The 13857-nt window shown below is 41.5% G+C and overlaps 1 protein-coding gene across 1 annotated transcript in view; it reads right to left on the reverse strand.

Moving 5' to 3' along the window:
• Positions 1-41: 41 nt before the first annotated feature.
• Positions 42-13857, reverse strand: part of LOC121549450 (uncharacterized protein C8orf34-like) — a gene marked incomplete at both ends in the record, with an annotated part of 136753 nt that continues 122937 nt past the window's right edge. Inside the window, 3 exon segments of the mRNA XM_045217217.1 lie at positions 42-193; positions 2997-3043; positions 4604-4723. Of these exon segments, the coding sequence (XP_045073152.1) occupies positions 42-193; positions 2997-3043; positions 4604-4723 (319 nt within the window).

Genomic DNA, 13857 nt, shown 5'->3' on the forward strand with positions numbered 1-13857 from the left:
CCCTCCCACACACACAGACCCCCCCTCTCTCTCTCTCCTACCTTCCGGCAGGGCTGCTATCAGCGCTCCCCCAACCCTCAGTCTTGGTCCTGGGGACTGGGGGTTGGAGCATCTCTGCTGCCAGGGGGTCTGGGTCCTCCTCCCTGCCCACCCACTCCCCCACCACCCTGGGCTGCATCACTGAGTTATGCCCCTCCAGGTTCTGGAGGGGGGGGAGAAAGGGGGAGAGAGAGAGAAAGGGATTGTCATATTGACATTACATTCAGAGTGTTTCCGATTATACTTTCTTGCCAGATATTAAACATAGATGCTATCAAAACCAAGACGAGGGGAATGGAGAGCATGCAGAGAGAGAGATCATGAGAATGAGTGAAGTGCAATAGAACCCAAACCTCATTACAACCCAAACCTCAAAACCTCATTACATTTACATTTACATTTTAGTCATTTAGAAGATGCTCTTATCCAGAGCGACTTACAGTTAGTGAGTGCATACATTTTTCATACTCATTACAAAACCAAACTTCAATACAACCCAAACCTCATTACAACCCAAACCTCTTTACAACCCAAACCTCAAAACAACCCAAACCTCAAAACAACTCAAACCTCAATACAACCCAAACCTCAATTACAACCCAAACCTCAATTACAACCCGAACATCAATACAACCCAAACCTCATTACAACCCAAACCTCAAAACAACCCAAACCTCAAAACAACTCAAACCTCAATACAACCCAAACCTCAATTACAACCCAAACCTCAATTACAACCCGAACATCAATACAACCCAAACCTCAATACAACCCAAAGCTCAATACAACCGTAATCTCATTACAACCCAAACCTCATTACAACCCAAACCTTAAAACAACCCAAACCTCATTACAACCCAAACCTCACAACAACCGTAACCCTCACTACAACCCAAACCTCATTACAACTCAAACCTCAATACAACCCAAACCTCATTACAACCCAAACCTCAATTACAACCCAAAACTCAATACAACCCGAACATCAATACAACCCAAACCTCAATACAACCCAAAGCTCAATACAACCCAAAGCTCAATACAACCATAACCTCATAACAACCGTAACCTCACTACAACCCAAACCTCATTACAACTCAAACCTCATTACAACTCAAACCTCATTACAACTCAAACCTCAATACAACCCAAACCTCTTTACAACCCAAACCTCAATACAACCCAAAGCTCATTACAACCCAAACCTCAATACAACCCCAAACAACCCAAACCTCAAAACAACCCAAACCTCAATTACAACCCAAAACTCAATACAACCCGAACATCAATACAACCCAAAGCTCAATACAACCGTAATCTCATTACAACCCAAACCTCATTACAACCCAAACCTCAAAACAACCCAAACCTCAATTACAACCCAAAACTCAATACAACCCAAAGCTCAATACAACCCAAAGCTCAATACAACCGTAACCTCATTACAACCCAAACCTCATTACAACCCAAACCTCATTACAACTCAAACCTCAATTCAACCCAAACCTCAATACAACCCAAACCTCATTACAACCCAAACTTCTTTACAACCCAAACCTAAATACAACCCAAACTTCAATACAACCCAAAGCTCAATACAACCCAAATCTCAATACAACCCAAACCTCATTACAACCCAAACATCATTACAACCCAAACCTCAATACAACCCAAACCTCAATACAACCCAAAACTCAATACAACCAAAACATCAATACAACCCAAAACTCAATCCAACCCAAAATTCAATACAACCCAAACCTCAATACAATCCCTCTTCTAACTGTAGGCATGAATTAATAGGTGTGTTCAAACTTTTTACTGGTACTGTGAGTTAAATATATATATATATATATATATATATATATATATATATATATATATACAGTACCAGTATAAATAAATCAAAATGGTCCTCCACCCAAAGGACATCCAGCCAATTTGACACAACTGTGGGAACCATTGGAGTCAACATGGGCCAGCATCCCTTTGGAATGCTTTCGACACCTTGTAGAGTCCATGCTTCGAAAGATGTAGGCTGTTTTGAGGGGGGGGAGGGGAGGTGGGTTGCAACTCAACATTAGGAAGGTGTTCTTAATGTCTGGTACACTCAGTGTATAACACCTATCCAAGGAACTTCTTGAGGATAAGATATGTACAGCCATTTATCGAATACATGGCAGTTCCATGAGAAGTCGAGTTTAAATATCGAGGTGGGCATCCTCATAAACCGTTAAAAAATATATAAAAAAATATAAAAAACAAATTAACCAAAATACCTTCATAATATTTTCACAAATTGGTTCTACCCACTATTTTAGGGTGCTAAGAGTCAAAGTGCTGTTCAAATGGTGTCTGTCTCCCTGTACAATACTGGTCAGTGAGTTTTCTCATTATTGTGTTGAGGTAGAAACAGGGCCAAACAGTGTCTCAAACAAAGCTTTGTCTGCTGCGAATCACATCCACACTCTGGCAGCCATACTACAGAAAGAGGAGCTTATTGACGTTTCACAAGATGGACGCCTTCATTCTCTTTTTCACACACACACACGTTTACGTTCCCGTGGTAACCCAACCCACAACTCCGTGGAAGACCTTGGGTTCCGTGGGCTCCCGAGTGGCGCAGCGTTCTAAGGCACTGCATCTCAGTGCTTGAGGCGTCACTGCAGACCCCCTGGTTCGATTCCAGGCTGTATCACAACCGGCCGTGATTGGGAGTCCCATAGGGGCGGCGCACAATTGGCCCAGCGTCGTCCGGGTTTGGCTGGCCGTCATTGTAAATAAGAATTTGTTCTTAACTGACTTGCCTAGTAAAATACAAATAAATGTACATTCCCGTGGGAATCGAACCCACAACCCTGGAGTTGAAAGCGCCATGCTCTACCATCTGAGCCACACAGGATCCACACACAAAAACAAAACAACTATCATGATGTACATAAAAAAAGAAACATGACGCAGTTGTAAGTAGTTACCTGATCAAGTTCATCAGAAACAATGATACCTGTGAAGAGCAGAAACGTGAATCAGTGGGAGGCAAAATGGCACAGAACTTTCAAGCACTAAACTGTAGTCTGTATTTCCAAAGGTTCAGGAGTTAGTAGATGTATTAGTACTAAGGTTCAGGAGATAGTAGAGGTATTAGTACTAAGGTTCATGAGTTAGTATAGGTATTAGTACTAAGGTTCAGGAGTTAGTATTAAGGTTCAGGAGTTAGTAGAGGTATTAGTATTAAGGTTCAGGAGGTATTAGTACTAAGGTTCAGGAGTTAGTATAATTATTAGTACTAAGGTTCAGGAGTTAGTAGAGGTATTAGTACTAAGGTTCAGGAGTTAGTAGAGGTATTAGTACTAAGGTTCAGGAGTTAGTATTAGTATTAAGGTTCAGGAGTTAGTAGAGGTATTAGTACTAAGGTTCAGGAGTTAGTAGAGATATTAGTACTAAGGTTCAGGATTTAGTATTAAGGTTCAGGAGTTAGTAGAGGTATTAGTACTAAGGTTCAGGAGATAGTAGAGGTATTAGTACTAAGGTTCATGAGTTAGTATAGGTATTAGTACTAAGGTTCAGGAGTTAGTATTAGTATTAAGGTTCAGGAGTTAGTAGAGGTATTAGTATTAAGGTTCAGGAGGTATTAGTACTAAGGTTCAGGAGTTAGTATAGGTATTAGTACTAAGGTTCAGGAGTTAGTAGAGGTATTAGTACTAAGGTTCAGGAGTTAGTAGAGGTATTAGTACTAAGGTTCAGGAGTTAGTATTAGTATTAAGGTTCAGGAGTTAGTAGAGGTATTAGTACTAAGGTTCAGGAGTTAGTAGAGGTATTAGTACTAAGGTTCAGGAGTTAGTAGAGGTATTAGTACTAAGGTTCAGGAGTTAGTAGAGGTATTAGTACTAAGGTTCAGGAGTTAGTATAGGTATTAGTATTACGGTTCAGGAGTTAGTATATGTATTAGTACTAAGGTTCAGGAGTTAGTAGAGGAATTAGTATTAAGGTTCAGGAGTTAGTATAGGTATTAGTAGTAAGGTTCAGGAGTTAGTAGAGTTATTAGTATTAAGGTTCAGGAGTTAGTAGAGGTATTAGTATTACGGTTCAGGAGTTAGTATAGGTATTAGTACTAATGTTCAGGAGTTAGTATAGGTATTAGTATTACGGTTCAGGAGTTAGTATAGGTATTAGTACTAAGGTTCAGGAGTTAGTAGAGGTATTAGTATTAAGGTTCAGGAGTTAGTATAGGTATTAGTACTTATTTATTACTACTTACTTACATTATTAGAGTTTAGGGTTTAGGGTACAGCATTATACTTTAGGATTTAGTATAAGGGTTTAGGGTACAGTATTAGTGTTTGGGGTTTAGTATAAGGGTTTAGGGTACAGCATTAGTGTTTGGGGTTTAGTATAAGGGTTTAGGGTACAGCATTAGTGTTTGGGGTTTAGTATAAGGGTTTAGGGTACAGCATTAGTGTTTGGGGTTTAGTATAAGGGTTTAGGGTACAGCATTAGTGTTTGGGGTTTAGTATAAGGGTTTAGGGTACAGTATTAGTGTTTGGGGTTTAGTTGCTGTACCCACTGTGTGACAGGTTATCCAGAGCCTTGCCCAGCTTCTTGCTCTCCTGCAGGATGTGGTTGAGTTGATCTAAGTCTCTGCTCTCCCTCCACTCCCACCACGGGTGCTGTATGGACCGCGGCACTGAAACACAACCACAACCACAGGACAACGTCACCTATACATCACACCACCTATACATCACCTATACATCACCTATACATCACCAATACATCACCTATAGATCACCTATACATCACACCACCTATACATCACCTATACATCACCTATACATCACCAATACATCACCTATAGATCACCTATACATCACACCACCTATACATCACCTATACATCACCTATACATCACCAATACATCACCTATACATCACATATACATCACATCACCTATACATCACATATACATCATCTATACATCATCTATACATAACATATACATCATATCACCTATGCATCACCTATACATCACATCACGTATACATCACCTATACATCACATCACCTATACATCACCTATACATCACCAATACATCACCTATACATCACATATACATCACATCACCTATACATCACATATACATCATCTATACATCACATATACATCACCTACACATCATATCACCTATACATCACCTATACATCACATCACCTATACATCACCTATACATCACATATACATCATCTATACATCACATATACATCATATCACCTATACATCACACCACCTATACATCGCCTATACATCACATATACATCACCTATACATCACATTACATATGCATCACATATACATCATCTATACATCACCTATACATCACATCACCTATACATCACATCACCTATACATCACATCACCTATACATCATAATCTGACAATCTATTGAGAGAGTCTCAGCTCTCCCTCCACTCCCACGACCAGTGCTCTATTGTCCCGGCACTGAACCACAGACAGAGCAATTTAATTTAAATGTTATTTAACACCAAAACAAGCCATAACTTGAGAAATGAGAATCACTAACTTTCACATACACTATATTTTTACATTTACATCATTTAGCAGACGATCTTATCCAGAGCGACTTACAAATTGGTGCATTCAATTTATGATAGCCAGTGGGACAATCACCTTTTTTATTTTATTTTTATTTTTTATGGGGGGTGGGGGAAGAAGGATTACTTTATACTATACTATATATACAAACGTATGTTGACAATCTCCATAGACAAAGATTGGCAGTAGAATGGCCTTACTGAAGAGCTCACTGACTTTCAACGTGGGACCGTCATAGGATGCCACCTTTCCAACAAGTCAGTTCGTCAAATTTCTGCCCTGCTAGAGCTGCCCTGGTCAGCTGTAAGTGCTGTTATTGTGAAGTGGAAACGTCAAGGAGCAACAACAGCTCAGCCACGAAGTTCTAGCCTACACAAGCTCACCGAACGGGACCACCGAGTGCTGAAGCGCGTAAAAATCATCTTTCCTCGCTTGCAAATCTCACTACCGAGTTCTAAACTGCCTCTGGAAGCAACTTCACCACAGTAACTGTTAGTTGGGAGCTATATGAAATGGGTTTCCATGGGCGAGCAGCCTAAGATCACCATGTGCAATGCCAAGCGTCGGCTGGAGTGCTGTAAAGCTCGCTGCCATTGGACTCTGGAGCAGTGGAAACACTTTTTCTGGAGTGATGAATCACGCTTCACCATCTGGCAGTCCGACGGACGAATCTGGGTTTGGCGGATGCCAAGAGAACGCTGCTGTTTTTCATGGTTCGGGCTAGGCCTCTTAGTTCCAGTGAAGGGAAATCTTAACGCTACAGCATACAATAACATTCTATACGACTCTGTGCTTCCAACTTCGTGGCAACAGTTTGGGGAAGGCCCTTTCCTGTTTCAGCATGACAATGCCCCGTGCTCAAAGCGAGGTCCATACGGTGTGGAAGAACTTTGACTGGCCTGCACAGAGCCCTGACCTCAACCACATCGATCACCTTTTGGATGAATTGGAACGCTAACTGCGAGCCAGGCCTAATCGCCCAACATCAGTGCCTGACCTCACTAATGTTCTTGTGGCTGAACGGAAGTAAGTCCCCGCAGAAATGTTCCAACATCTAGTGGAAAGTCTTCCCAGAAGAGTGTAGCCTGTTATAGCAGCAAAGGGAATGAGATGTTCGACGAGAAGGTGTCCATATACTTTTGGTCATGTCGTGTATGTGAGTCAAGCATAGATATCAATAGGAGTTTTCTTTATGGAAAAGCTTGGAGGAAAGTCGATGTATCCCCTCCAGGTCCACTTGACTCCCTCTGGCCTTTAGCATGATTAACAGATGAAAATGGGTCAAACAGGAAGAGTAAAGGACCCCGATTTCATAATCTCTCTCTCTCTCTCTCTCTCTCTCTCTCTCTCTCTCTCCCTCTCTCTCTCTCTCTCCCTCTCTCCCTCTCTCTCTCTCTCTCTCTCTCTCTCTCTCTCTCTCTCTCTCCTTCTGTGATATTTAATTCATGAATCAGGAGATCTAGATATAGACAAACGAAGCCAAGCCCTAGTTTCATGTCCATTATGATCCCTACCGGCAGTCTATTAGTTCCCATATGGATGTCAGAATGTTTTATTCAGATATTTTATTTTAGAATGTTTTATTCAGATATAGATGCTGAAACATAAAGATGCATATAAGATGTGGGTTAACTTAAAGACTTCATGTTATGTACAATGGGGTTTGAAATTATTGACACCCTTGATAAAGATGAGCAATAATGACTGTATAAAATAAGTAATTAAAATATTGAGCTGTTCAAAGAAATGTAGAAATTATATTATTTTATTCTAATACAATTGCTCAGAGAAATATATTTTGTTTAACAAATAATTTTTATTTTTCTCAAAAGGGTAAGGGGTCAAAATTATTGACACCACTAAAGATTCTTATAAATAAAGTAGTCTAAAGTTTTGTATTTGGTCCCGTATTCCTAACATGCAATGACTACATATTTTATCCTTTTTGTGCAGTTTTTAGAAAGTGAATAGCTCAATTGGTGGTGACAGCTTCCCATTCAAAGTAAAAGTCAAACAAATATTTATACCTCATTGACTTTTGAAGGGTGTACAGTGGCTTGCGAAAGTATTCACCCCCATTGGCATTTTTCCTATTTTGTTTCCTTACAACCTGGAATTAAAATGGATTTTGGGGGGGGGTTGTATAATTTGATTTACACAACATGCCTACCACTTTGAAGATGCAAAATATTTTTTCTTGTGAAAAAAACAAGAAATAAGAAAAAAAAACAGAAAACTTGAGCGTGCGTAACTATTCACAACCAGTTTCCCAGTCCCTGCCGATTAAAATCATCCCCACAGCATGATGCTGCCACCACCATGCTTCACTGTGGGGATGGTGTTCTCGGGGTGATGAGAGGTGTTGGGTTTGTGCCAGACATAGCGTTTTCCTTGATTGCTAAAAAGCTACATTTTAGTCTTTAGTACCTTCTTCCATATGTTTGGGGAGTCTCCCACATGCCTTTTGGCGAAAACCAAACGTGTTTTCTTATTTTTTTCTTAAAGCAATGTATTTTTTCTGGCCACTCTTCCATAAAGCCCAGCCCTGTGGAGTGTACGGCATAAAAAGTGATCCTATGGACAGATACTCCAATCTCCGCTGTGGAGCTTTGCAGCTCCTTCAGGGTTATCTTTGGTCTCTTTGTTGCCTCTGATTAATGCCCTCCTTGCCTGGTCCGTGAGTTTTGGTGGGCTGCCCTCTTTTGGCAGGTTTGTTGTGGTGCCATATTCTTTCAATTTTTTAATAATGGATTTAATGGTGCTCCGTGGGATGTTCAAAGTTTCAGATATTTTTTATAACCCAACCCTGATCTGTAATTCTCCACAACTTTGTCCCTGACCTGTTTGGAGAGCTCCTTGGTCTTCATGGTGCCGCTTTCTTGGTGGTGCCCCTTGCTTAGTGGTGTTGCAGACTCTGGGGCATTTCAGAACAGGTGTCTATATAGTGAGATCATGTGACAGATCATGTGACACTTAGATTGCACACAGGTGGACTTTATGTAACTAATTATGTGACTTCTGAAGGTAATTGGTTGCACCAGATCCTATTTAGGGGCTTCATAGCAAAGGGGGTGAATACATATGCATGCCCCACTTTTCCGTTTTATATTTTTTATAATTTTTTTTAACAAGTTATTGTATTCATTTCACATCACCAATTTGGACTATTTTGTGTATGTCTATTACATGAAATCCAAATAAAAATCCATTTAAATTACAGGTTGTAATGCAAAAAAATAGGAAAAACGCCAAGGGGGATGAATCCTTTCCCTGTTTCACACCTGGTAGTTTGGTGGATGGGACTCCCAGCTCTCTGTAACCTAGAGGGCAACCAGTGGGTCAATCTCCTCTATACCATGTTTCTTGTAGGATGACAATGTCTGTATTTTCTTTGGTGAAGTCCAGGTTCCTGCTCTTTAGGCCAAAGGCAGATGACCTCAGGCCTTGGATATTCCAGGATGAGATAGTGAAGGCTTTGTGTTCCATAAAGTGTCCAATAATGTTAGTCGTATGGTTTGGCCTCAGACCAGTAAGTGTGAGCAGAGCCTGCTGAGCATCTGGTACCATTGGCTTGGGCTAGTGTAAGAGTGGGGGGTTGGGCCTGTTTGCCTGCTCACGGCCTGGGCATACAGTGGGAGAACAAGTATTTGATACACTGCCGATTTTGCAGGTTTTCCTACTTACAAAGCATGTAGAGGTCTGTAATTTTTTATCATAGGTACACTTCAACTCTGAGAGACGGAATCTAAAACAAAAATCCAGAAAATCACATTGTATGATTTTTAAGTAATTAATTGCATTTTATTGCATGACATAAGTATTTGATCACCTACCAACCAGTAAGAATTCCGGCTCTCACAGACCTGTTAGTTTTTCTTTAAGGAGCCCTCCTGTTCTCCACTCATTACCTGTATTAACTGCACCTGTTTGAACTCATTACCTGTATAAAAGACACCTGTTCACACACTCAATCAAACAGACTCCAAGCTCTCCACATTGGCCAAGACCAGAGAGCTGTGTAAGGACATCAGGGATAAAATTGTAGACCTGCAAAAGGCTGGGATGGGCTACAGGACAATAGGCAAGCAGCTTGGTGAGAAGGCAACAACTGTTGGCGCAATTATTAGAAAATGGAAGAAGTTCATTCCATGGAAGATCTCACCTCGTGGGGCATCAATGATCATGAGGAAGGTGAGGGATCAGCCCAGAACTACACGGCAGGACCTGGTCAATGACCTGAAGAGAGCTGGGACCACAGTCTCAAAGAAAACCATTAGTAACACACTACGCCGTCATGGATTAAAATCCTGCAGCGCACGCAAGGTCCCCCTGCTCAAGCCAGCGCATGTCCAGGCCCGTCTGAAGTTTGCCAATGACCATCTGGATGATCCAGAGGAGGAATGGGAGAAGGTCATGTGGTCTGATGAGACTAAAATAGAGCTTTTTGGTCTAAACTCCACTCGCCGTGTTTGGAGGAAGAAGAAGGATGAGTACAACCCCAAGAACACCATCCCAACCGTGAAGCATGGAGGTGGAAGTATCATTCTTTGGGGATGCTTTTCTGCAAAGGGGACAGGACGACTGCACCGTATTGAGGGGAGGATGGATGGGGCCATGTATCTTGAGATCTTGGCCAACAACCTCCTTCCCTCAGTAAGAGCATTGAAGATGGGTCGTGGCTGGGTCTTCCAGCATGACAATGACCCGAAACACACAGCCAGGGCAACTAAGGAGTGGCTCCATAAGAAGCATCTCAAGGTCCTGGAGTAGCCTAGCCAGTCTCCAGACCTGAACCCAATAGAAAATCTTTGGAGGGAGCTGAAAGTCCGTATTGCCCAGCGACAGCCCCGAAACCTGAAGGATCTGGAGAAGGTCTGTATGGAGGAGTGGGTCAAAATCCCTGCTGCAGTGTGTGCAAACCTGGTCAAGACCTACAGGAAACATATGATCTCTGTAATTGCAAACAAAGGTTTCTGTACCAAATATGAAGTTCTGCTTTTCTGATGTATCAAATACTTATGTCATGCAATAAAATGCAAATTAATTACTTAAAAATCATACAATGTGATTTTCTGGATTTTTGTTTTAGATTCCGTCTCTCACAGTTGAAGTGTACCTATGATAAAAATTACAAACCTCTACATGCTTTGTAAGTAGGAAAACCTGCAAAATCGGCAGTGTATCAAATACTTGTTCTCCCCACTGTTTGTGTGACTTTCATGTTGAGGCCGCCTTTGCGGGAGCAGGGGACATAGGTCTGATCTGAGGGGGCCTAAATGGGGTGTGGGCATGGGTGACTTGGGGGGGGGGTTGATTGGTTGGGATGGGGGTGTGGCTGGTGGTGCTGTGGTCTCTCTCTCTCTCTCTCTCTCTCTCTCTCAAGTAATTCTCTTTTTGTTTTCTCATGATTTGGTTGGGTCTAGTTGTGTTGTTGTTGTTGTTGTCCTGGGGCTGTGTGGGGTCTGTTTGTGTTTGTGAACAGAGCCCCAGGACAAGCTTACTTAGGGGACTCTTCTCCAAGTTCATCTCTCTGTAGGTGATGGCTTTGTTATGGAAGGTTTGGGAATCGCTTCCTTTTAAGTGGTTATAGAATTTAACGGCTCTTTTCTGGATTTTGATAATTAGCGGGTATTGGCCTAATTCTGCTCTGCATGCATTATTTGGTGTTTTACGTTGTACACGTAGGATGTTTTTGCAGAATTCTGCATGCAGAGTCTCAATTTGGTGTTTGTCCCATTTTGTGAATTCTTGGTTGGTGAGCGGACCCCAGACCTCACAACCATAAAGGGCAATGGGTTCTATAACTGATTCAAGTATTTTTAGCCAGATCCTAATTGGTATGTCAAATTTTATGTTCCTTTTGATGGCATAGAAGGCCCTTCTTGCCTTGTCTCTCAGATCGTTCACAGCTTTGTGGAAGTTACCTGTGGCGCTGATGTTTAGGCCGAGGTATGTATAGTTTTTTGTGTGCTCTAGGGCAACGGTGTCTAGATGGAATTTGTATTTGTGGTCCTGGCAACTGGACCTTTTTTGGAACACCATTATTTTTGTCTTACTGAGATTTACTGTCAGGGCCCAGGTCTGACAGAATCTGTGCAGAAGATCTAGGTGCTGCTGTAGGCCCTCCTTGGTTGGTGACAGAAGCACCAGATCGTCAGCAAACAGAAGACATTTGACTTCAGATTCTAGTAGGGTGAGGCCGGGTGCTGCAGACTGTTCTAGTGCCCTCGCCAATTCGTTGATATATATGTTGAAGAGGGTGGGGCTTAAACTGCATCCCTGTCTCACCCCACGGCCCTGTGGAAAGAAATGTGTGTGTTTTTTGCCAATTTTAACCGCACAATTGTTGTTTGTGTACATGGATTTTATAATGTCGTATATTTTTCCCCCAACCCCACTTTCCATCAATTTGTATAGTTTTTTTGAAATCAACAAAGCATGAGAAGACTTTGCCTTTGTTTTGGTTTGTTTGTTTGTCAATTAGGGTGTGCAGGGTGAATACGTGGTCAGTCGTACGGTAATTTGGTAAAAAGCCAATTTGACATTTGCTCAGTACATTGTTTTCACTGAGGAAATGAACTAGTCTGCTGTTAATGATAATGCAGAGGATTTTCCCAAGGTTGCTGTTGACGCATATCCCACGGTAGTTATTGGGGTCAAATTTGTCTCCACTTTTGTGGATTGGGGTGATCAGTCCTTGGTTCCAGATATTGGGGAAGATGCCAGAGCTAAGGATGATGTTAAATAGCTTAAGTATAGCTAATTGAAATTTGTGGTCTGTATATTTTATCATTTCATTGAGGATACCATCAACACCACAGGACTTTTTGGGTTGGAGGGTTTGTATTTTGTCCTGTAGTTCATTCAATGTAATTGGAGAATCCAGTGGGTTCTGGTAGTCTTTAATAGTTGATTCTAAGATTTGAATTTGATCATCTATATTTTTTTGCTGTTTGTTCTCTGTTATAGGGCCAAAAAAGATTGGAGAAGTGGTTTACCCATACATCTCCGTTTTGGATAGATAGCTCTTCGTGTTGTTGTTTGTTTAGTGTTTTCCAATTTTCCCAGAAGTGGTTAGAGTCTATGGATTCTTCAATTACATTGAGCTGATTTCTGACATGCTGTTCCTTCTTTTCCGTAGTGTATTTCTGTATTGTTTTAGTGATTCACCATAGTGAAGGCGTAGGCTCAGGTTTTCTGGGTCTCTATGTTTTTGGTTGGATAGGTTTCTCAATTTCTTTCTTAGGTTTTTGCATTCTTCATCAAACCATTTATCACTGTTATTACTTTTCTTTGGTTTTCTGTTAGATATTTTTAGATTTGATAGGGAAGCTGAGAGGTCAAATATACTGTTTAGGTTTTCTACTGCCAAGTTTACACCTTCACTATTACAGTGGAACGTTTTGTCCAGGAAGTTGTCTAGAATGGATTGAATTTGTTGTTTCCTAATTGTTTTTTGGTAGGTTTCAACACTACTTTCCTTCCATCTATAGCATTTCTTAATATTATTCAGTTCTTTTGGCTTTGATGCCTCATGATTGAGTATTGCTCTGTTCAAGTAGACTGTGATTTTGCTGTGGTCTGATAGGGGTGTCAGTGGGCTGACTGTGAAAGCTCTGAGAGACTCTGGGTTGAGGTCAGTGATAAAGTAGTCTACAGTACTACTGCCAAGAGATGAGCTATAGGTGTACCTACCATAGGAGTCCCCTCGAAGCCTACCATTGACTATGTACATACCCAGTGTGCGACAGAGCTGCAGGAGTCGTGACCCATTTTTGTTGGTTATGTTGTCGTAGTTGTGCCTAGGGGGGCATATGGGGGAGGGAATGCTGTCACCTCCAGGTAGGTGTTTGTCCCCCTGTGTACTGAGGGTGTCAGGTTCTTGTCCAGTTCTGGCATTTAGGTCGCCACAGACTAGTACATGTCCCTGGGTCTGGAAATGATTGATTTCCCCCTCCAGGATGGAGAAACTGTCTTCGTTAAAGTATGGGGATTCTAGTGGGGGGATATAGGTAGCACACAAGAGGACATTTTTCTCAGTTGAGATAATTTCCTTTTGAATTTCTAACCAAATGTAAAATGTTCCTGTTTTGATTAATTTAATAGAGTGAGTTAGGTCTGCTCTATACCAAATTAGCATACCCCCTGAGTCCCTTCCCTGTTTCACACCTGGTAGTTTGGTGGATGGGACTACCAGCTCTCTGTAAC

The sequence above is a fragment of the Coregonus clupeaformis genome, unplaced genomic scaffold (assembly GCF_020615455.1).
Source record: "Coregonus clupeaformis isolate EN_2021a unplaced genomic scaffold, ASM2061545v1 scaf0966, whole genome shotgun sequence".
Classification (NCBI taxonomy): Eukaryota; Metazoa; Chordata; class Actinopteri; order Salmoniformes; family Salmonidae; genus Coregonus; species Coregonus clupeaformis.